The 25,582-nt window shown below is 42.7% G+C and overlaps 1 protein-coding gene across 6 annotated transcripts in view; it reads right to left on the reverse strand.

Annotated features, from left to right (window-relative positions):
• Nucleotides 1-16,551: 16,551 nt before the first annotated feature.
• The window catches only part of fes (FES proto-oncogene, tyrosine kinase), a 44,082-nt gene continuing 35,051 nt past the window's right edge, over nucleotides 16,552-25,582 (reverse strand). For 4 of the 6 annotated variants that reach the window (XM_057846456.1, XM_057846464.1, XM_057846446.1 and 1 more), the window contains 4 exons: nucleotides 21,765-21,888; nucleotides 19,248-19,405; nucleotides 16,872-16,994; nucleotides 16,552-16,737 (listed from right to left, as the gene is read on the reverse strand). In XM_057846456.1, the coding sequence (XP_057702439.1) occupies nucleotides 16,595-16,737; nucleotides 16,872-16,994; nucleotides 19,248-19,405; nucleotides 21,765-21,888 (548 nt within the window). In that variant the 3' untranslated portion in view covers nucleotides 16,552-16,594. Of the gene's footprint in view, nucleotides 16,738-16,871; nucleotides 16,995-19,247; nucleotides 19,406-21,764; nucleotides 21,889-25,582 lie in introns of those variants that run through there. The other 2 variants (XR_009064447.1, XR_009064444.1) reach the window with 2 other exon arrangements.

Genomic DNA, 25,582 nt, shown 5'->3' on the forward strand with positions numbered 1-25,582 from the left:
GATCATCATGATTCTAATCATCACCGTAATAACAATATCAAAGGCAACAAGCCGTTTCATGCGCAAGATTTTAGCTTTAGTATTTTTTTGAGCACCAGACACAGGTGCAGGTACTGGAATGCCTCGGAGCTTTTCAGGTTCCTGATGGCGTTTCCATCCACTGCCGCAGTCAATGAAATACGGTAATATTTTACTTGTGGTCCCCCTCGGCCATTTTTTAATGTCATCCAATGTCGAGATGGCAGCAGGCTGTGGTACTTCCAAAACAAATCCAAAATTTTTAAGGGTTTTTAGTAAGTGATGCCACTCCAGCGCCATTGAGGTCAATGGTAAAAAAAAATTGAAAACGTAAGTCCCTTGCAGAAATGCGGAAGTAAAGCGGAAGTACCTCGGAAACTCGTCTATACATATCATTGTTGTTCTCAGATAGACTCAAACAAAAGTTCAAATGTTCATTTCAGGGATGATTTGATTATCCATTAAAAGGCAGAAGACCTCAATTTTCTTAATAAAACACATTGTTGACAGCTTCAAAACTTTACAAATTTTAATTTGTTTTTGCGATGGCACAATACCAACAGATTGAAAAAGATAGCACACGTTGATTGAAAACTTCAGGCACATGTGGAACCAATCTCAGTAGATGATCCACAACTTTTGAATGCAATGTAATTGATAGTAATTAAATGAAAATAAAAACTTTGATGGATTTCCAAAGCAGTAACCTTTTGTTGAAAGGTTACACACAAAACAACATTTAAAAGTTTGCATATACACTGTACACAACCCTGTATTGTGTTTTTTCTGAGGCTATTTATTGTACAATGAATAGAAAAAAAACCCAGAATGGAATCATTTTTATTGTCATCCGTTCATGTGGAAGCACTTCACCTGGTGTGGGCACATTTTTTTTTTTTTTTTATTAATTACATCTTTGATCTTTGGAATGGATCAAATAGTGTCAACCAAGGACAAGGAACTCAAAACAAGTGTCTAAAGGCTTAAGATCTTACACACTTTCTTTACCTTTCCTAATTTGGATTTGAAACACGAACGTGGGGAAACTTTAATCCTTTCATGCACAAATTCAGATAAAAAAAATATATATATATAATTTTTAACCCTTATGGGGCACTCACTGAACTCATTGGCGGTCATTAACAGTGCTAAACATTCATTCATTTGCTCCTCCCAGTCAAAATGGATTAAACGTCCAGCACCGTCAATGGCACTGAAACATGAGAATTTACAACCAGTTGTTCCGGTTTAAAGGAATTGAACGTCTATCGCCATCAAGGGTGTTATGCAATGAGTTAAATAGTATTTGGTTTCAAAATTGTATTACAGTACCGGTATTTATAAATGTATTTACAATTATAATATATACAAAATATGATAATTCATTCATTCATTCATTTTCCATGCCGCTATAATACGATCAAAAAATAGGAAGAAGCAAATAAATTAAAATAATGTAATAATAATTCCCAATTGTTAAGTTTTAGTCACTTGCCAGATAAAGGGTTGAAGGTCTTAAATGCCAATTTTTGAATTGCCGTCCACTGTAGTGACCTCCGTCCCTGAAAGGGTAAACACGAATTTTCTCAAAACCAGGAATTCCAACATAGCCACATTGTGAAAGATGTCCATATTTGATGTCCTCAATAAATGTAGAATAAGATAAAATCTTGATTAGTATTTTTCAGACCCCTTTTAAGTGAGAAATGCTCACCATTTGTAATAGAACAGCTCATGTGAACAGATGATTAATACCAGTAACATTACCTTCTGGTTTTCAAGTAATCTAGGAACCCAGACTTATGCAGTTTGCACACACCTTTATAAAACAATGTAATTGACAATAATTAATTTCCAAACCAAACGTCTAATGTAGTTCCAGAAGCAATTGAGAAATTATAGGTTAAGGATAAACCAAACACATGATACTGATAAACTTTTAAAGTGCATCTAAGTTGAAATTTAAATCATTTGAATGCTACAGTGTGGAATACATAGAGTAGGAAAAACTCAAACAAGAATATTGGAAATAGAAAAATTTCAAAGATAATGAATAAAATAAATTTTAAAAAAATCTCAGCATGTGCGACCATTAATGGATAATTCTATTTTTCACCACACCCTCGAATACAGTGGGGCAAATAAGTATAACGGAGGCCAAACGTTTTCTGGAACTCTTCAAAAGCTTTTCACACACTGTTGCTGGTATTTTGGCCCATTCCTCCATGCAGATCTCCTCTAGAGCAGTGATGTTTTGGGGCTGTCGTTGGGCAACACGGACTTTCAACTCCCTCCTCACCCCTTGGTGTCAAAATTATAATAAGAACGGGGAGCAAAAATCCCAGAACCACATGGGGGGACCTAGAGAATGACCTACAGAGAGCTGGGACCACAGTAACAAAGTAACAAGGAACACAATGTAACACAATGCGCTGCCAGGGACTCAAATCCTGCACTGCCAGACGTGTCCCCCTGCTGAAGAAAGTACACGTCCAGGTCCGTCTGCGGTTCGCAAGAGAGCATTTGGATGATCCAGAAGAGGACTGGGAGAATGTGTTATGGTCAGATGAAACCAAAATAGAACTTTTAGGTAGAAACACAGGTTCTCGTGTTTGGAGGAAAAAGAATACTGAATTGCACACAGGTCTTAACAACACACTCAGGACATTTTTCAATTGAAATGCCTTAAAACTACTGCTGGACATCTGAAAGACAAGGTGCAACAAACTATCTCTCTTCCCCTCTTGCTCTAAAAAATAACTTGCGCACAGCACAAAAGCGCAACCGCCGGGTCGCGCTTCTGTACCTGCCTGTCTCAAAAACAAATTTATGTTCCAGTCTTTTAAAAAGGAGTAAATCTCTCTCCCAGTAACCAGTAGCATCCATCATAACATTGTGCGTGCGTTTGTAACGGCGTCCATGCGGCAGACGTTTTCTTTGCATTAAATTTTCAACAACAAAAAAATTTAGAGGGCAATTGTATTTTTCAAATGATTTTTTTTCTTTGATTGAATTTTTTTTTTTTTTTTTTAATTGAAGCAAGTTTTTTGGGGATTAAATGATTTAGATACAAATGTCCTACTCATAATATGGCCCAAACACAAAAAGGATTGCTTCAATCAAAGAAAACGTTTTCAATAAAAAACTAAGTGTTCAAATTGTGTTTTTCAATCTCAAATATTTTTTCGCATTCAAAAACTTTTTCCATGATTGAAATTTTTCTTTTTTTGATTGATTTTTCTTTTTGAAAATATATATATTTTGAAGCATCTTATTTTTTGATTGAATAATAAAGACAAAAATGTCCAAGCCAAAATGTGGCCTGAGCACAAATCTACATTACTTCAATCAAAAAAGTTGCTTCTATCAGAAAATCGGAGAAAAAAAAGCAAAGAAAAATAACTTTCACGTGTATTTTTTTGAGTTTCAAATTTATTTTTGCATTCATACATTTTTATTTGATTGAAGCAACTTTTTTTTCGGTTGAAAATATATATTTTGATTGAAGCAACTTTTTTTGGGATTGAATAATAAAGACACAAATATAGCTCCATGTGGCTCCGCCCATGGGTTACAATTTTTGAGTGGAGTAACTACATTGGCACGACACCGGCGAGCGTACCATATTCAATGGATGACGATCTTGGCGAAATGTATTGCCTAAGCAGCCTGATTTAGAATTTCCCTCAAGAATGATGGGAAACAAAAAACGCTCATTGTCAACTTATTACTATTGTCAGGGTCCGCGAACGCGGAAACAAGGTTGGACTCACAACAGACACAAAAGGACTGAGGGAAGCGTGCAAGGGTTTATTAAATACAAAACAAAAACACACGCGATCGCGGTAAAAGGGAATAACAAAAGGGGTCCGTGACAAATAGGTCAACGGGGATCAAACACGCGAAAACCTAGCGGAGGGCAGAGAGCCAAAAAGACAAACAAAAATACACTCAATACCTGCACAAGGTAGAGGATCACAAAACTAAGACGTCCGACAAACTCGAAGGCAATTACAAAGCGACTCGAAAGCAGTACGTGTTAATGGCGACCAGCAAGGGAAATATCTCGGCGTCCTTCCAGTGGATCGCCTACGTCTTTATACTGTTGTTGATGAGCAGTGATTAGCTGCAGGTGCGACGTCGGGAACGCCCCACAGCTGGCTCTGCAACAACACAAAATCTGACCAGGAGCAGAACATGACAGTACCCCCCCTCAAAGGGAGCCCCTTGGCGACCCACCTGGTTTCCCGGGACAGCGCGTATGAAAGTCTCGGATGACAGAGGGATCCAGGATCCAGGAGCGGGGGACCCATTGGCGTTCTTCAGGACCATAGCCCTCCCAGTCGACCAGATATTGAACCCCCCTGCCCCTCCTCCTGGAGTCTAAAATGGACCTCACGGTGTAAACTGGGTCACCATCGATCAAGCGTGGAGGTGGAGGAGGAGTTTCTGGGGGGCAAAGCGGACTGGAGGAGACAGGCTTCAGCAGGGAGACGTGGAACACTGGATGGATCTTAAGGGATGGAGGGAGCCTGAGTCTCACGGCCACCGGGTTGATCACCTTGTCCACCTCATATGGTCCAATGAAACGGGGACCCAGCTTCTTTGTAACCCCGGCAATGTTTAAGTCCCTGGTCGAGAGCCATACCTTTTGGCCGGGTCTGTACTGAGGGGCCGGTCTTCTGTAGCGATCAGCCAATTGCTGGTTGCGCACTGCCGTTCTCGAAAGCGCCGCTCGAGCGTCACGCCAGACCTTGTGGGCTCGTCGCAGGTGATGTTGCACGGAAGGAATGGAGATGCACGACTCCTGGGTAGGGAACACAGGAGGCTGGTAGCCATATGCAGTCTTAAATGGGGACATACCTGTGGCCGTGCTGACGAGCGTGTTGTGTGCATACTCCACCCAAGGGATATAGGAGGACCAGGAAGTCGGGTGCTTGTGGCAGACACACCGAAGAGCAGCTGCTAGATCCTGATTGGCCCGCTCGGTCTGGCCATTCGTCTGAGGGTGGTACCCTGACGACAAGCTCGCAGTAGCCCCCATGGCTTTGCAGAAAGCCTTCCATACTCGCGACACGAATTGAGGACCCCTGTCTGACACCAGGTCCGTGGGAATGCCATGGATGCGAAAGACGTGACTCACGAGCAGGTTTGCAGTCTCTAGAGCAGTCGGCAGCTTGGGCAGAGGAATGAAGTGGGCCATCTTTGAAAACCTGTCAACAACTGTCAGCACCACCGTTTTCCCCCGGGAGACAGGAAGGCCAGAGACGAAATCCAAAGCGATGTGAGACCAAGGACGAGACGGGATCGGTAGCGGATGCAGAAGGCCAGAGGGAGACTGATGGGACGACTTGTTGCGGGCACACGCTGAGCAGGCCAGAACAAATGCTCGGATGTCCTCTCTCATCCCAGGCCACCAGAACTTCTGGGAGATCAGGAACAGTGTCCGTGAGACCCCTGGGTGGCAGGCCACCTTTGAGGTGTGTCCCCATTGCAGTACCTCTGCCCTGAGTTCCTGGGAAACAAATAGTCTGTCCTTGGGGCACCCGACTGGTATGTTCCCATCCTGCAAGGAGCTGGCGACCTTCCTCTCCACTTCCCAAAGAAGTGCCCCCACCACACGGACCGCAGGCACAATGGGCTCCGGAACAGACTCCTGGTGGACTGGGCTGAAGATCCTAGACAAGGCATCCGGCTTCGTGTTGCGAGACCCAGGACGGTAAGTTATGGTATAGTTGAAGCGGGTGAGGAAAAGCGCCCAGCGTGCTTGACGGGAGTTCAGTCGTTGAGCTGCCCTGATGTATGCCAGGTTCTTGTGGTCAGTGAAGATTTCAAATGGCTCTGACGTCCCCTCCAGCCAATGCCTCCACACCTGCAACGCCAGAACGATGGCTAGCAGCTCTCTGTTACCAACATCATAGTTTTGTTCAGCAGGACTGAGGCGACGCGAGAAGAAGGCGCAAGGGTGAACCTTCTGGTCGACTGGGGATCGCTGTGACAGGACTGCCCCCACTCCTGAATCCGAGGCATCCACCTCTACAATAAACGGCAAATCATTATCTGGGTGAGTGAGGACCGGTGCACGAGTGAAAGCTTGTTTTAGCGCTACAAAAGCAGCCTCAGTTTCGGGGGTCCATTTGAATGGAATTTTTATGGATGTAAGCCTTGTCAGAGGTTCTGCCTTCTGGCTATAGTTGCGAATGAAGCGCCTATAGAAGTTGGCAAATCCGAGGAACCTCTGCAAGGGCTTCCTTGATGTTGGAGAAGGCCACTCGACCACAGCCTGTATCTTGGCTGGATCTGCTCTCAACTGGCCCTTCTCCACAACGAACCCCAGAAACTGGACCGTCTGGGCGTGGAATTTGCACTTCTCCGCCTTGACATACAACCGGTTCGCGAGCAGCCTCTGTAGAACCAGCCGAACGTGCTGCCTGTGCTCATCGAGGTTTCTGGAAAAAATAAGGATGTCATCCAGGTAAATAAAACAAAACTGGCCGATCATGTCTCTAAGCACATCGTTAATCAAATTTTGGAACACCACAGGCGCATTAGTGAGTCCGAATGGCATAACCAAGTACTCGAAATGGCCAATGGGGGTGTTAAAAGCCGTCTTCCACTCATCCCCTTCCTTTATCCGTACCAAATGGTAAGCGCTGCGCAAGTCAAGTGTGGTAAATACGGACGCGGACTGCAAAGGCGCGAACGCAGAGTCCAGAAGAGGTAGGGGGTACTTGTTCTTAACAGTGATATCGTTCAGGCCCCTATAATCGACACATGGGCGAAGTGTTTTATCTTTCTTTTTGATGAAAAAGAACCCTGCTCCGACAGGAGATTTGGAAGGCCTGATTAGCCCGGCCGCAAGGGATGACGTAATGTACTCATTCAGGGCCTCCTGCTCCGGTTTGGACACCTGATAGAGTTTGGAAGAGGGCAATTTAGAATTGGGAACCAGATCAATCGAACAATCGTAGGGGCGATGTGGTGGAAGCGACTGTGCAAGGTCTTTACTAAAAACCAACTTGAGGTCATGGTATTCACGGGGTATTAAAGACAAGTCAATCGGTTCTGGTTTACGCGTTACAAACTCTCCAGGAGAAGCTGAGGCCGCGCGCAAGCAATGCGAGTGACATTGAACACTCCAATTAATTATTCTGGGGACCTCCCAGTCAATGTCCGGGTTGTGCTGCTTTAGCCACGTTAAACCGAGAACAACCGGAGCTAACTTGGTTGGCATTACAAAAAACGTTCGACGCTCGCAATGGTTACCAGACACAACCAACGTGAGAGCTTCAGTTTCATGCGTTATGGTGGAAATTAAGTCTCCATTAAGGTCCCGTACCTCCCGGGGCTCCTTCAGTTCGATTAAGGAACCACCAAGTGAGTCTACAACCGAATAATCCACAAAGCAGTCGTCAGCTCCCGAATCAACTAAAACAGTTACCTTACAACTGCGATTGTACCCCGTAACAATCCCAGGTAATTGCAGTCTTGTGCTCTTGAGTGGTCTTGCCGTCCTAGCGGTCGTGGGTTGGTACTCACACTGTTGTGGTGGCGTACCCCTTGGAGGGAACTGCCCCGCTGCATGGCTGCCGTCCGAAGTCTGTACCTGGACCAGACGACCTCCTGAGCTTGCACGGAGGTTCGCTGGACAGGAGGCGACGCGATGGCCGGGCTCAGCGCAGTACAGGCATAGTCGCGACAACATGCGTCTGGTGCGCTCTCTTGCATCGAGGGTCTTTCCGCCGAGCTGCATGGGCTCCTCCTGTGTCGATGACTGCCAATCGCGGCCGGGCGAGGGAAGAGCAGCTGGAAGAGAGGTCGCCGTGCGCGCCGCTGAAGTACCTCTCCCAATGTCTGCACTCCCCGGTCGGCCCCGCCACTCCACAACTCTCTCGCGTTCTCGTTCACGAAGTCAATTGTCCAAATTTATAGCCAGTCCAATAAGATTCTCCAAATCCGCCGTTTCATCGCGGGCTGCCAGTTCGTCTTTCACCACCGGATTTAGCCTTCTCCGGAATATACAGCGTAAAGCCGCACCGTCAAAACCGCTCTCTGCTGCTAGAATGCGGAAGGAGACTGAATAGTCAGCGACGGACATTTCGCCCTGATTCATGTCTAGCAGGCGACTCCCAGCCTCTTTGCCCCGAATGGGGTGATCGAAAACCCTCCTCATTTCCTCAATGAAATCAGGAAATGAATTACGAAACTCAGGGTACTGGTTGCTGATCGCCATGGACCATGCTGCCGCTTTACCGGTGAGGAGGCTCATGACGAACGCGACCCGGGATCTATCGGAGGAATATGTGAAGGGTTGTTGGTCAAAGACTAATGAGCACTGATGCAAAAACTGCCCGCACAAGCCGGGTTCCCCACCGTAGCGTGGTGGATGCGGAATATCTGGCTCACGCCAAGGAGCGGAAGCCTGGGCTGAAGGTGTGGTGAGGGGAACGTGCATTGGCGCCGCGGGTGAAGCGGGACCGTGAGCGCAAACCCGGTCTACCCTGGTCTCAAGAGAGCACATATTAACGGTAAGCGCTTTAATCGCTGACATTATCTCATGGAGAACGCGATCGTGCGGGTTAGTATGCTGCCTCGTGTCCGAAGACGCCTGGGCTATGTGCTCGTTGTCTGCGGAGTCCATATTGTGGCCGAGATATTCTGTCAGGGTCCGCGAACGCGGAAACAAGGTTGGACTCACAACAGACACAAAAGGACTGAGGGAAGCGTGCAAGGGTTTATTAAATACAAAACAAAAACACACGCGATCGCGGTAAAAGGGAATAACAAAAGGGGTCCGTGACAAATAGGTCAACGGGGATCAAACACGCGAAAACCTAGCGGAGGGCAGAGAGCCAAAAAGACAAACAAAAATACACTCAATACCTGCACAAGGTAGAGGATCACAAAACTAAGACGTCCGACAAACTCGAAGGCAATTACAAAGGGACTCGAAAGCAGTACGTGTTAATGGCGACCAGCAAGGGAATATCTCGGCGTCCTTCCAGTGGATCGCCTACGTCTTTATACTGTTGTTGATGAGCAGTGATTAGCTGCAGGTGCGACGTCGGGAACGCCCCACAGCTTGCTCTGCAACAACACAAAATCTGACCAGGAGCAGAACATGACAACTATAAATATTCTTGTAAGCAGGGCTGGACTGGGACAAAAAATCGGCCCGGGCATTTTGAGCCGAGACCGGCCCACCAGGTATTGATGGAAAGACAATTAAGCCTATGAATGAAAACAAACTTTCTTGTGACAATGCTTTCACACTGTCTTGTTGGTGTATATATACTTTAACATAAACTTAAACATACACCATCCTTCCAGTCCCAATATTCTATACAGTACTTAGCGGATATCAAAAGGCTGCATGGTCTAGTTGACCTCCTGAACAATGTACAACGTATGATGGGATCCTGAAATTAGGACAGGGATTAATACGGAATAGAGGTGAGACATGATCATTGATGAATGTATTAAAATGAATAAATGACAGATTTAGTGATTTTTTTCATAGACTATTTATTTACTGCATCAATAAAAGTGCAAATAAATATATCGACAGAATAGGCCCTCAAACACGGAGACCTTTAAAAAGTGAAAGGAGACAGAGGAAGATAAGTGATAAAGAATAACACTTTATGGACTTGTATGATCACAGTACTGGTTTCTAGAAAAATCTGGGAAAATAGTTGCATCATATACTCCATATAGTACTTACTTAGGGCAAAATCCTGAACAAACAATGAACAAAGTATGATGGGATCCTGAAAAATAGGACACAGAGTTGAGATGAATATTAAAATGTGTAAATTACAGACTGTAACTATAAAAACACTCAGAGAGCACAGACCTGTTTGTATGTCTGTACCCTCATCTGTTACCTCACTGTGTCAAAAAAAATGTGATAAGCCCCTATTTTTCTCATGTACTGGATCACAGTACCCAGAATATTGGCAGAATTCAAATCATAATGTGTCATTTCATAGCAACTACCCCAGCCATGTCCTGTATTTTTTTTTTTTTTTTTTTTTTTTTTACAAGCAATCTGGGCAATTTTCTTGGAGTTGCATACACATATGCTGAAAATCGCCCTATCCTGCAATGATAAAGAATCCTTCAAAAAAATCCTGGATCAAGACAGTGATCTGGATCACCTCTAAATCTAAATTGAATCATCTCTTCCTTGTCCCAGAGTGGACATTTCCTGAAAATTTGATTAAGATCAGTCCATAACTTTTTGAATTATACCGTACACAAACAAACCAACTTAGCAGAAGTAATTAAGTGATATTTTCACAGACTAATGTACTTACCATATCAATAAACAGTAACCTTGAACCTCCACTGCAGCAACACTTTGCACAGCAACACCAAATGCTTCCTCAAACATGGGAACCTTCAAAGTGAAAGGAGACAGATGTGAAAAAGAATGTCACCTGATGGACTTGCTCTGATGATCACGGTGCTGGTATTTTTACTCAGTTGAATCATGTATTCTATACAGTACTTACTTAGAGGAATCCAAAAGTCTGCATGGAGTGATCGACTTATCATAAATATGGTTTAACTTGGCCAATTGAGACCACTCATAAACTGTCATATAGTTGAGATTTCGCACTTTTGACAGAAGTTTGAATGGAAACTACCAGGCTAGATCTTGCCTGTGTTGTCTTACAAAAAAAAAGTTATGTGCTCGGACGCGCCGGCGCGTCCGCTCGACCTTATAAAGTTTTTAACTACCTAACAAATAGAGATAATACTTAACTAACTAAATTAATAAAATAAAGTTACTTAAGCACTAACATAATTACAACTAGAATAGGATCATAGAAACCGTCCAGCATTAGAGAAACCCCATCATGTTAGTTTGCATGCACAGCTAGCTAAATTGCTTAACGGCCTAATTATAACTACTGGCGGTGTTAAGAGTTAGCGAGCGCAATGAAAATAAACTACACCCACGCTTAATTCATATCTGAACCAGATAGACTGCAGTTCAACACTTCTTACCTGAAGTTCAGATTCCCCTCCACTCGGACCGCCGGCGGCCGCGGGTCTCTCCTCCTGCCTCCCCTTCCCCTCATCCACCTGACGGCCACCCCCGCCATCGTAACTTGCGGTTGCTGCTGTCGCTGAAGAGGAAGCTCCGCCACCGGCAAACATCTGTGTTATTTTAACACATTTAGCGGCATCCGCATAAAGGGCTTGTCTCTTTCTATCTCTAATTTTTTCCGCGCCTCCTTTCCTTTTCTTGTAGTTATCCATTTTGTTTATCTCCTCTCTCTGTATGTCTGATTAATCTGATACCTCTGATCAAGAGGGAGGGGGCATCGGCCCTCGTTTGTAATTGGTCCAGCCCATAACCAATCTTGACTGATGGGCCGATCTACCAGTTTTGTGTACCAATGTGATTAATGCCGTTAGGGGGGGAAAAAATTCAGGACCGGCCCAAAATCGCCATCGGCCCACCGGGCAAATGCCCGGTATGCCCGATGGCCAGTCCAGCGGTGCTTGTAAGTTAATTTTATTGCTGACACTCAGGGTCATCAACATGTTGTGCCCACCCTGCCCCAAAAGTCAAACTCCGCCTATGTTAAAAACCTGACGAAGATGGTGATTTTTTTTTTTGTGTGTGTTACAGTGTTACATTCATAATAATTGTCAACTTAACTTATAAAGACTGGCGAACAGAGGTGGGAGAAGGACCGTCAAGATCAACGGTCGTATTGTCAAGCAGTTCACGGATGCGCACAACGTGCTCATATTTTTCTATAATTTCCATCTTCATTTCAATGGTAAGCCTCACTTTTTTCTTTTTTTACCACCTTCTTTAACATTCTTGGAACCCATGTTGATTTCTCTCACAAGAAAATCAGCAGTCCGCCCATCTTGCGGGAAAACAAAGAAACTGTGGCGCTGTCATTAATCGTCAAATTTCGAGCATTTCGTCATCTATAGAGACAAATGGCAAGTCAAATTTTACGTCGGATGTCGAAAAGATCATGTGTCGAGGTACCACTGTATTTCATTCTTTAAGAACTTTAAAAAATTCACTGGATAATGAACAGTGGCCTGGGAATGGAAGTCGCAACATAATCTTCTATTAAAACCCAAATTTGTGTTGATGTTCACTTGTTCTCTTGCTTTTAATGGCTTTTGATTTTTCATGCACATTTTATGTACCACACTTAGTACACATGTTGTTTGTAACTTTTGAGCTTAAGTCTAAACATCAAATTGTTCCATCTTATTTAATTTTGTTTTCCTTTTTCAGGGGTCAACTCAACTCAACTCAAGCTGACTGCCATTGATGGCGATGGACATCTAATACATTTCAACTGCGAGACTTCAAATGAACTGGACGTCTATTTAGTGAAAAACTCATATAAATTTACAAGAGGATGCTGCAAAGAGCCACATACGGCTCTGGAGCCGCAGCTTGCAAACCCCTGAATATATGTCTGTCGTTGTCAATTGTACTAAAAGAATTCATTTATTCATCAGCTAAGGGGCGGAACTTAGGGGGGTGGGACCGCACCCAGGCCCGGGCCTCTTAGGGGCCGAGGTTGCGAGCGTAAATTGGGCGTGGTTGGGCGAGGGGAGGGTCAAACAGAAAGGTAAGATGATGCAAGGAGCTGTAATATATTGTTTTATGTGTTAAAATACAGTGTATCATAAAAGTGAGTACAACCCTTGCATTTCTGCAGATATTTAAGTATATCTTTTCATGGGAGAACACTGACAAAATGACATTTTGACAGAATGAAAAGTAGTCTGTCTGCAGCTTATGTAATAGAATTTATTTTCCCTTCAAAATGACTCAAAATATAGCCATCAATATCTAAACCCCTGGCAACAAAAGTGAGTACACCCCTTAGAAACTACATCCCTAAATGTCTAAAATGAGTACTGCTTGTCATTTTCCCTCCAAAATGTAATGTGACACGTTAGTGTTACTAGGTCCAGGTGTGCATTGGGAGCAGGTGTGTTCAAATTTGTAGTGCAGGTCTCACACTCTCTCATACTGGTCACTGAGAGTTCCAACATGGCACCACATGGCAAAGAACTCTCTGAGGATCTTAAAAAACGTATTACTGCGCTACCTAAAAATGGCCAAGGCTACAAGAAGATTGCCAACGCCCTTAAACTGAGCTGGAGCACAGTGGCTAAGATCATCCGGCGTTTTAAAGAGCAGGGTCCACTCAGAACAGGCCTCGGGCTGGTCATCCAAAGAAGCTGAGCGCACATGCTGAGTGTCACATCCAAATGCTTTCTATGAAAGATCATCGGAGTGCTGTCAGTATTGCTGCAGAGATTGAAGAGGTGGGGGGTCAGCCTGTTAGTGCTCAGACCATACGCCGCACTCTACATCAAATTGTAGTGCATGGCTGTCATTTCAGGAGGAAGCCTCTTCTGAAGACGGTACACAAGAAAGCCCGCAAACAGTTTGCTGAAGACATGTCAACAAGCACATGGATTACTGGAAACATGTCCTATGGTCTGATGAGACGAAGATTCATTTGTTTGGTTCCGATGGCCTGAAGCATTGGTGGCGACGACCAGGTGAGGAGTACAAAGATAAGTGTGTCAGGAAATGCGGGGATGCCATGCGTTGTTGCGTAAATAAAAGCCCGTCTTTTGTAACGATTTTTCACAGTTAAACAAGACTATAAGATGCATATTCAATAAACATTTATATCTTTTATATTTGTGCGTCTGTCCTATCAGTGGATTTGACATTTAATTTAATCTCCTCGAGTTGGCAGAAAAAAGTTTTCTCAATGTTTAAATTGTCTACATATTTCTATGATTATTATAAATGCATCAATTTGAAGCGTTTCCATACCCCACTCCGAATCGCACGGCATACAGTGTTCTTACGCAGATATTCAGCATCACCGATGGAATACATATATTGTCCCTGGCAAAAGAGCGCACGGACAGGCACACACAATCTGCGCGGTTGTGAGGGCTTGACTTCGGCGGGTTACATTAGTTATGTCCGACTCGATCAGCTGGCACAGGTAACGTAGTCCCTCAGCTGAAAATCTATATCTTTCGTGGAGTACATCGTCCGGGTACGCCAGCGGATTCTGGCGGTCCCGAAATACCCGTGCCCTCAGGAGAGAGCCCCTCACAATCCGCGCGCCAATGTCGTATGGGTCGTCCAAGTACACTGTCATTGTCAGGAGGACACGTCCGCGGAGGAGTGCTGTTTAAATAGAGCGTGGTTAATTGGAATCCTGATGTTAAGCAAGATCTAACTCTGACACGACCAGGTTTGGCGTGTGGCGTGTGTTGCCATGGCAACACTTCTCGGTTCCAACATATCCACCTTTCGTAGTCTCGCATAGCCGCGAACTTACGTCGCACGTGATAAAGTTACTCTCGAAGTTACCCTGCTAAACCAGAAAACCGGCTTCGTAGTATAGGCCACTGGTGTCTTACAAGTGTAATCAGTTGATTGCAGTCAGGTGCTGCTTGTTTTAGCACAAACTTCATTGGTTAAACTGTCGGTACTGGATCAGTTGAAACAAAAACCAGGGCCCACAGCAGCCCTTGAGGACCGGTTTGGAGACCCCTGCCATAATTAATCTTGCCATACAAATAATAAATTTAAATGAATATGCAATAAACATTTCAGGACAAATCCCGGATATATAACCTTCATTGGAAAGTATTAACCAGAGAACAAAACGGTATATACATGATTTAAAAAATATATCAATTTAACTAAACTTTAAAGTAAAACCATTCATTGTATTAATATTTTGCTATATTTCTTCTGAATTAATATTGCTGCTGCGTGTGCATACGTTGTTTTGCAGCTAAAATATTTTTCCTTAGGAGAGTGATAGTAGGACTAGCATACTGTAACTTGACACGATTGCAAACGGACTAGCTGGCACTAACCCTTTGATTGTCATTTATTTCATTTAAAATGTAGCTACCTAGTGGAAAGCAATTGCCAGTATACCAAGCAAGTGACCCTCTTCATCCCTTTTTACTTGCCCTGCACTTGTCTGGGGAACTTCCACCAGCTTATCATTACCCCCTCCCTCTTCTTTTCTCTCTTCCTGCACCGGCTGCAAGTCAGAGCGGCTCCCACTTCCCCTCTCACCATCGCCGGGGTCTGGGCTGCTGTTACCCGACGTGGCCGTTGCAGCTAGACTGCTGCTTACGAAAATATTTGTCAACTTATGACATTTTAATGCTTCGCTCTCCAGTTTCTTAATTTTTTTCTCCCTAACCTTCTCCGCACCACCCTTCTCTTTTCTTTTTTTGCCACCACCATCCATATTGTGCGTTAACGCTCGTCGCTAGTTTGCTTCTACAAAAAACCAATGAAGACTACTGTGTGCGTTCTTCGTTCTTCTATCAGACTGGCGATGAACAGCCAGGTGCATTGCTTCCACCTGTCGGATTGGATGCGAACTGTAGATAATTAGAGGCTAGTGGGGTTAAAAACAGTGATGTATAATGAATGGCGGCCGCCGGCCGTCCAGGGCACCGGCCGTTCTGTGATCCTCCAGAACCCACAGATTACCAGTCCACCCCTGGTCAAGCATGGTGGTGAGAATGTCATGGTCTGGGGCTGCATGAGTGCTGCAGGTGTTGGAGAGTTACATTCCATTGAGGGAAACATGAACTCCAACATGTACTGAGAAATACTACAGCAGAAGATGATCCCCTCTCTCCAGAAGCTGGGTCGCAGGGCAGTGTTCCAGCATGACAACGAGCCCAAACGCACCTCCAAGATGATCACTGCTTTACTGAAGAGGCTGAGGGTAAAGGTGATGGACTGGCCAAGCATGTCTCCAGACTTGAACCCAATAGAAAATATTTGGGGGATACTCAAGCGGAAGGTGGAGGTTGTCAAAGTCTCAAATATCAGGCAGCTCCGCATTGTTGTCACGGATGAGTGGAAGAACATTCCAGTGGCAACCTGTGAAGCTCTGGTCAATTCCATGCCCAGGAGAGTAAAGGCAGTTCTGGATAATAGTGGTGGCCACACAAAATATTGACAGTTGACATGTTGTATGATAATATTGACTACTTTCACTAAGGGGTGCACTCACTTTTGTTGCCAGGGGTTTAGATATTAATGGCTATATTTTGAGTTATTTTGAGGGGAAAATAATTAACTCATTTATATAAGCTACACAGACTACTTTTCATTGTGTCAAAGTGTCATTTTGTCAGTGTTGTCCCATGACAAGATAAATATCTGCAGAAATGTGAGGGGTGTACTCACTTTTGTGATACACTGACTGTACCTCTGCCAACCCCACTACTTGGCCAGTTGTCTGGAGGGGCCTGCAAAAAAATGTACACTTGCACCCCACACACACCGGACGGTCGTCTTGAGGGGCTCGCGAATAATTGTCCAAATGAACCCCCCATCACACACACTTGGAGGGTCCCGTTTATGCTCATCGCACCCGCGCCCTGTACACATTTATTCCGCCACTGCATCAGCTGATCCACCAGTGGAGATATTGAGATATGATTTCATTGTTTGTACCATTTCTTTATTTATTCAGAAACACAGGAAAACATGGGCTTTGTATTATGTCTTATTTTTCCAGATGTCATCTAGATCCACCCTCAGCTTGTGAAAAGATGGCCTATTTCGGGGGTTATGCTGCCAGCAGCTGCTCATAAGCGTGGACACTTCAAGCGGGCAATCCCGTGGAGCTGGCATACGATAGCCTGAAACAGCACAAATTATGTGTATGTGTGTGTGTGTTGGAGTAACAGAATTACATTGAATATAATATTGATGAATTTTTAAAAAATAAATATATAAACAATTTCAACGATTAACTACAGCACTTTTGGCTGACCATTCTCCACCTCCTCTCTGGCTTGTTGGTTGTTCATGCTGCTGTAAGGCACCATTCCCATGGAGAAGACCTCCCACAGCAGCACACCGAAGCTCCAAACGTCACTCTCCGTGGTATAACGCCCTGAAAAAAGGCAGCAGGGGGCAGTGTTGATCAAGACACGAGCACAGAATAGAGAGCACCACACACGTAGGTCTGAATGAAGTTTAACATTACCTCAGGAAAAGGGCCGTTATGGTTGATAACAACATCAATACAAATATATTTCATATATAGCAAGAGAAGGGAAATCAATCTCACGCTTATCTTTTTATTTTAACCATTCATCTTTGGAGATAATGATTGAAATCACCGTAAATATTTTATTGGGGTAAAAAAAATCAAGTTATAATATACAGTGCTGGCCAAAAGTATTGGCACCCATGCAATTTTGTCAGATTAGACTCAGTTTCTCCCAGAAAATGATTGCAATTATAAGTGCTTTGGTAGTAATATTTTCATTTATTTTCCTTGCAATGAAAACACAAAAGAGAATGAAAAAAAATTGATGTTGTTCTCTAATTTTTAATGAAAACCCTTTGACAGATGTGCATATATTCGATGAGTCACTCCAGATTTGGAGGACATGTTGTCTTCAAGAATCTTGAGGGAAAAAAATGTTGCCAAGTGCTGGCCAAAAGTATTGGCACCCCTAAAATTCTGTCAGATAATGCTCAATTTCTCCCAGAAAATGATGGCAATTTTCAATGCTTTGGTAGTAATATCGTCACTTATTTTGCTTGCAATGGAAAAACACAAAAGAGAATGAAAAAAAAATTGAAATCATTATCATTTTACACAAAACTCCTTAAATGGGCCGGACAAAAGTATTGGCACCCTCAGCCTCATGCTTGGTAGCACAACCTTTAGACAAAATAACTGCGAACAACCGCTTCCGGTATCCATCAATGAGTTTCTTACAATGCTCTGCTGGAATTTTAGACCATTCTGTTTTAGCCAACTGCTCCAGGTCGCTGAGATTTGAAGGGTGCCTTCTCCAAACTGTCATTTTCAGACCCCTCCACAGGTGTTCTATGGGATTCAGGTCTCGACTCATTGCTGGCCACTTTAGACGTCTCCAGTGCTTTCTCTCAAACCATTTTCTAGTGCTTTTTGAAGTGTGTTTTGGGTCATTGTCCTGCTGGAAGACCTAAGACCTCTGAGGGAGACCCAGCCTTCTCACACTGGGCCCTACATTATGCTGCAAAATCATAATGCCATGTGCATGATCTAGCAGTCCAGTGCCAGAGGCAGCAAAGCAACCCCAAAACATCACATGTTTTGGCAAACTCCAACCTGGCTTTTTTATGTCACTGGGTTAGAAACGGGGTCTTCCCGGGTATCCTACCATAGAGCCTCTTTTCATTCAGACGTCGACGGATAGTACGGGTTGACACTGTTCTAACCTTGGACTGCAGGACAGCTTGAACTTGTGTGGATTTTAGTTGAGGTTCTTTATCCACCATCCACACAATCTTTCGTTGAAATCGCTCATCAATTTTTCTTTTCCGTCCACATCTAGGGAGATTAGCCACAGTGCCATGGGCTTTACACTTATTGATTAAACTGCACATGGTAGATACAGGAACATTCAAGTTTTTGGAGAGGGACTTGTAGCCTTGTGATTGCCCATGCTTCCTCACATTTTGCTTTTCAAGTTCTCAGACAGTTCTTTGGTCTTCTTTCTTTTCTCCGTGCTCAGTGTGGTACACCCATGGACACAGGACAGGTTGAGTCAACGTTAATCCATTTTAACTGGCTGCAAGTGTGAGTTATTGCCACGACCTGCTATGTGCCACATGTAAGTTAGATTAGAAAATTTTTTAGGTAAAAAGATCATTATTAACTATCCAAACAGTTACAATCAATACATTGTGGCAGCCCGAGTGGGCAGACATAATGGCCTTTCAAAGAAAACCATAACTATAATGTGGCCCATGACAAATATGAGTTTGGCACCACTGGAATACATCATTATTATAGATTTGAGGATGGTCCAGTGGCCAATTCCAGTGCCATTTGAGTCAAGTGTTGATGAACATGATGATAAGTGGCAGCCAATAAGCTAAGATGGATATCGCTAGAACAGAACAGAACAGAACAGAACAGAACAGAACAGAACAGAACAGAACAGAACAGAACAGAACAGAACAGAATAGAATAGAATAGAATAGAATAGAATAGAATAGAATAGAATAGGTCTTTATTGTCATTGTGCTCAAACAGCTTTCCATTGGAGTTCAACCTGAGAATCTGGATATTACTGGTTGCACGTGTATGGCAATTACGCGGATGTAAATAGACAGCGACTGCAGGGCAGAGGTCAATGTGAAATACCGTAGTTGAGCGCTTCGGGAGCCGTCCATTTGATGGGAATCTGTCTGAGGCTGCCCTCCGCTGAATAGACGCCATCATCCTGCTGTCGCGACATCCCAAAATCACTGATCTTTACAACGCGCTGATCTGCCACCAGACAGTTTCTGGCTGCCAGATCTCTGGAAACACACAGACAGGTGTGTGTACACACAAAAAATATGACAGTAGAAGGAAGCAGAAGGAGATATCACATGCTACAAGCTGTCGCAATATACAACACTTAATTGGCAAGATTTATCATATAATCATATAATAACCCGGCATCTCTACAATTAATGTTGTAGGCAACAAATCGTTTTTATTGTGATGCAGGTTAAACCAAACAGTGCCTAAATGCAGCGTTGGGCTGTAAAGGGGTTTTTAACCTTCTCTGCTGACCTGAACATTTAGCTGACCTACATTTTAAGCTTGTATGCAATAGTATTAATTTATTTTCAACATACTTTTTCAGCTTCCAGTTATTTGCGTGTTCATTTTCATTTTGTCCAATCAGAGCTGAGCTTCTATGACTTGCCTTGTCAAGGTTTTCTCCTCAGGGCAGATTAGGAACGCAAAGTTGTACACTGCATAAGTTGTTGACCTGTGGCTGCTAGGTGCTTAGTTTCACTGTAGCCAGAAGCCACTCAGCATTTTGCAAAAGCCACAATTTAAGGTGGTATCTACACTGCTGGCCAAAAGTATTGACACCCCTGCAGTTATGTCAGATAATGCTCAATTTCTCCCAGAAAATGATTTCAATAACAAATGCTTTGGTAGTAATAGCTTCATTTATTTTGCTTGCAATGAAAAAACACAAAACAGAATGGGGAAAAAATCATTATCATTTTCCACAAAACTCCAAAAATGGGCCGGACAAAAGTATTGGCACCCTTTAAAAAATCACGTGATGCTTCTCTAATTTGTGCAATTAACAGCACCTGTTACTTACCTGTTGCACATAACAGGTGGTGCCAATAACTAAATCACACTTGCAGCCACTTAAAATAGATTAAAGTTGACTCAACCTGTCCTGTGTCCTTGTATGTACCACATTGAGCATGTAGAAAAGAAAGAAGACCAAAGAACTGTCTGAGGACTTGAGAAGCAAAATTGTGAAGAAGCATGGGCAATCTTAAGGCTACAAGTCCATCTTCAAAGACCCAAATGTTCCTGTATCTACCGTGCGCAGTGTCATCAATAAGTGTAAAGCCCATGGCACTGTGGCTAACTTCTCTAGATGTGGACGGAAAAGAAAAATTGACAATAGATTTCAACGAAAGATTGTGCGGATGGTGAGTACAGAACCTCGACTAATATCCAAACAAGTTCAAGCTGTCCTGCAGTCCGAGGTTATAATAGTGTCAACTGGTACTATCCGTCGGCGTCTGAACGAAAAGAGGCTCTATGTTAGGATACCCAGGAAGACCCCACTTATTACCCAGAGACATAAAAAAGCCAAGGTGGCTTTTGGGAAAATGTATCAACATAGAGTTTACAGGGAAAAAAACAAGACCTTCAAAGAAAAGAACACGATCCCCACAGACAAACATGGCGAAGGTTCCCTCATATTTTGGGGTTGCTTTGCTGCCTGTGGCACTGGATGCTTGACAGTGTGCATGGCATTATGAAGTCCGAAGTCTACTATTAAATTTAGCCGCATAATGTAGGGCCCAATGTGAGAAAGCTGGGTCTCCCTCAGAGGTCATGGGTCTTCCAGCAGGACAATGACCCAAAACACACTTCAAAAAGCACTAGAAAATGGTTTGAGAGAAAGCACTAGAGAATTCTAAGGTGGCCAGCAATGAGTCCAGACCTAAATCCCATAGAACACCTGTGGAGAGATCTGAAAATGGCAGATTGGAGAAGGCACCCTTCAAATCTCAGAGACCTGGAGCAGTTTGCCAATGAAGAATGGTCTAAAATTCCAGCAGAGCATTGTAAGAAACTCAATGATGGATACCGGAAGTGGTTGTTCACAGTTATTTTGTCTAAAGGTTGTGCTAGCAAGTATTAGGCTGAGTGTGCCAATACTTTTGTATGGCCCATTTTTGGAGTTTTGTGTAAAATGATAATGATTGAAAAAAAAAAAATGTATATATATATATATATATATCTTTTGAGTTTTTTCATTGCAAGCAAAATAAATGAAGATATTACTATCAAAGCATTTGTAATTGCAATCATTTTCTGGGAGAAATTGAGCATTATCTGACAGAATTGCAGGTGTGCCAGTACTTATGGCCAGGAGTGTATGTTTTTCCCAAATGAGGTCTTTGTCATTTGGAAATGTTGGTGTCATTTCATAGCGATTTTCAGACATAAAGCCCTGTCCTGTTTATTTCAGACAGCTGCTCGGGTAGACTTGTTCGGTATGAAATGCATGTAAAACTGGGAAAGAAGTGTTAACAAAATGACAAAAATAACGCCATAGAATATCGTGCTATAAACAGATATATATATATATATATAAAGAGAGAATATTTTAAATACATGCATTACCTGTGAATGCACTTCCTTCTCTCCAGGTACTCCATACCGGCTGCAACATTTTCTGCCATCCTGACCAGCATCTTAGGAGTCTGATTTGGACCATCCTGACGCAAAAAGGACAGCAAATCTCCACCTTGTCAAAATATGAACACACACTGTATTAGTTCAGTGTTTTTGAGTGTGTTTGTTCAAGCAATTGTGTTTGTTTGGGATCAGGCTACACCCTGGTTCATAATGGAGTTACAACAAACATACAGTAGGAATATTGTCAATTTGATTCACAATCTAAAATTCCAATGTCTACACCTTTTGCACAAAAATCTAATGTTGTCAAATGGACTTCGAATTTTGTAATTTTGCTTCAAAGAGACTGTGAAAATATCATGTTAGTATTTGCTATTTTGCATGCTATTTCCATTTGGTGGTGTCATTGTGGATCTTGAGGGTGGATTATTCCATTCATTTTAAACTGTAAACAGAAATTGGATACAGCAATACGCACTGGCAGTTCTAGGAATTTTCTGAAACGGGCCAAGAAGTGGCCACATGTAACCCTCTGGGGCCATCTTTGTTCAGTGTTTGTTTTGGTCAACAAGGCAATATGCAGATTATTCTGCATGTGGCAGTAAAAATATCTTTCCTTGAAACGGTCAAGCAGAGATGAACCAGTGAAGTTTGTACCAATTCGTATTTAATCATACTGTGTGCAAATAAGGATATAACACATGGAAAAATATTTTTTGGGGGAAAAGCCATTTTAAACACCTTAAGTAGTAAGGGTGTAACGGTACACAAAAATCTCGGTTTAGAGGTCACAGTTCGTCTTATTTTCGGTACAGTAAGAAAACAAAATGCAAAATATAAATGTGCTAGTTGTTTATTACACACTTTTGTGCTTTCAACAATAGGAACATTAGCCTATACAAAGCTAGAATTCTGCTCAAAATGTAGCGGGTATTTAAAGATAATGATTCAACAACAATTTGCCTTTCAGACCCCACGTATTGGTCAGCTTTGTTTCTGAAAGAAAGACGAAAAAAGAAGTCCTGTGCTAAAGAGAAAAGCAATTCCAATGACAAAGATTTTAACATATATTTTACAAATGAAATGCCTCAATGAATCATTTTTTTTTCTTATGAACGGTTTTCAAAAGCTTTATTGGTGGATTTTCTCAAAGCGCCACACAGAAATTAATAAATTTAATTGTGTAAGCAGGATCTTATTATTTAATTACAGGTGTTTTAGCTCATTTCAATTTATTTTATTTAAATGGGCTATTATTTATTTTATTATGTGTTTATATTTTACAAATGTGATGTAGTATTCATTGATAGTGTATATTTTATGGTGTATAACTTTAGTTCCTATGTGAATATTAGTTCCTACTGGTTTTGTTGTGGTCGTAGGGTTTTGTATTGAACACGGGGCGGTGTTGGTTATTATTATAGCAGAGAAGACAGCAGTAAATCAACAAAGACAAGTCAACTGTGCCCCGATCTACCACTCAAGAGATCTGATGGATTAAAAAAGTGAGTTACGATTGCATATTAGTTTGAAAATCGACCGGATCCACCGTGTTTTTACACGAGTGACTTCCGGTCTGCCCGATGCTAGCTAGTACTATTGATGCAGGAGGGCCGTGTCTTGCGTCAAATAATAAACTCTGCCGTTCTTTTCTTGTGCGTCGTGTTGAGCCGCTTCTGACACGCGGCCGCACTGCGACTGGTGTGCATTGGCCGATTGACTTTAACGCCCACGTTTCACTGCGTTCTCGCGGCGGCCACGTTGTCGCGCCGTTGACATACTGTCCTACCATGTTGGTCCTCATTATAGTAGAGAAGACGGAGTACATATAATCTACACAAAGAAACTGTAACCCGATCGACTCACAGCTTCGAAAAGTAAGGGTTATTACGTTAGAAACTCGTTCGGTACGCCTCCGTTCCGAACCGAGGACCCCGAACCGAAACGGTTCAATACAAATACATGTACCGTTACACCCTTATTAAGTAGCATCAATATTTAACATACTCTAAAATTGGCCTGAACGATTTTGGAAGAAACTATCATTGCGATTTTTGGGGGGTTGGGATACAGAACATTGCGATATTATATTGCGATATCAAAACTAGAAGAATTTTTCCCAGATAACTCGAATAACTCTGTTTGGGATAGGCATGAACGATAGTGGACTAAAATAACTTTGCGATATATATTGCCAATGTTTATAACCGTCCTGTTGCCCTCATTTTCTGTATACACCCTTTGTCCTCCGGGTCAAATTGACCGGTCTTCACTAATCCCCAGTTTCAACAGTTTAAAACTAGAATGCCCAGTTGAGGCCGATTCGGCCTTTTCCAAGGCAAATACTCATGCTCCAGAATTTTCTGGGACTTTGCCTAATGGGCCATTTTAACCCGAAGACCACCTTTGTGCTTTATTTTTTTGTACGGTTCACATGGCAATGTGAGTTAAAGCAACATTTAACTTGGGCCACTCAAGACAAAGTCATAAAATTTCAGGTTAAAAAAAATATTGTTTACTGTAATTTCTTTTCAGTTTTGACATAGTGGCGATTAGAGGTGGGAATCTTTGGGCACCTAACGACTCGATTACGATGACGATTCAGAGGCTACGATTCGATTATAAATCGATTATTGATGTTTCGTACATTAGTTCCAAAATTGTTCAAAAATCCTCTCAGGCTATACCAAACTACTAATACTTCAGTATCAAGTTAGCAGTTCAAAACAGGAAATAAAATAATTAAAGACCCATTCTGTATCAGCAGCTTTAAGCTACATTCAATTAATTTAATGTTTTAAATCAACCGTTAAAGTTGTTAAAATTGCTCCCATTGTTCCATAATTTCCCTTTTGTCTACTTTCGACATGTGAAAGTTTTAAAACTGTTTCATCATTTAAAGATAGATTCGAGTCAAGATTTTGCTGATTTAGGAGTATTTTAGATTAAAAAGTTAATTAAGTTCGCTACAACAGAGCCTTCCAGAGAAGTCTGCTGCTTTAAGATGGCGGCTGTTTGCTAACGCCGGCAAGTCTGTCATTTCGCATCTAGCTCTCTATACATGTTCTAACGCTGCCGTCGTCTGTCATTTCGCATCGAGTTCTATGTATATGTGATACCTACCGTAGCATTATGCAGCTGTACTAGCAACTGGGCACTGTTTGTAGCGACTGTCGGCCGCAGTCAGGTATTGTTGTTTTTTTTTAATCTAGCGGCATCAGTTGAACATGATATTTACTCTCGTTCCGTTCCTTATTGCGTCCCGAAGACCGCGCTGACTGTGTTTTAAACTGCTTTACTTGACATATTTCAATAATCGGAATTTGGATGTTTGTGAATCGTTCTCGAATCTTCCACGGCCGAATCACGAATAATCTAAGAATCGGAAATTTCGCACGCCTCAGGTGGCGAGTCATTTTGACAGGAGGACAACAGGAGGGTTAACTTTTTTTTTTTTTAAGGTGCACCAGTACAAAATGTAGGCGCACCGACATTTTTCATTGCATCACTTTTAACGCGACACTTTTAATCACTCCCCATGACATTCATATACTGTAATTCATTCATTCATTCATTCATTCATTCACCTTCTGAACCGCTAATCCTCGCGAGTGTCACGGGGTGCTGGAACCTATCACAGCGAACTCCAGGCAGAAGGCAGGGTACACCTTAAACTGGTTGCTAGCCACCCCCAAAAACTGCCCCAGTGGTCCCACCCCTAAAACTGCCACTAGCTATGTAGATTTGGTTGCATCTTTTTGGTTCCATGTGTTGCCTCTCAGCAAATTTGTTTTGCATTTTTC

This window comes from Corythoichthys intestinalis, chromosome 1, assembly GCF_030265065.1.
Source record: "Corythoichthys intestinalis isolate RoL2023-P3 chromosome 1, ASM3026506v1, whole genome shotgun sequence".
In the NCBI taxonomy this organism is placed as follows: domain Eukaryota; kingdom Metazoa; phylum Chordata; class Actinopteri; order Syngnathiformes; family Syngnathidae; genus Corythoichthys; species Corythoichthys intestinalis.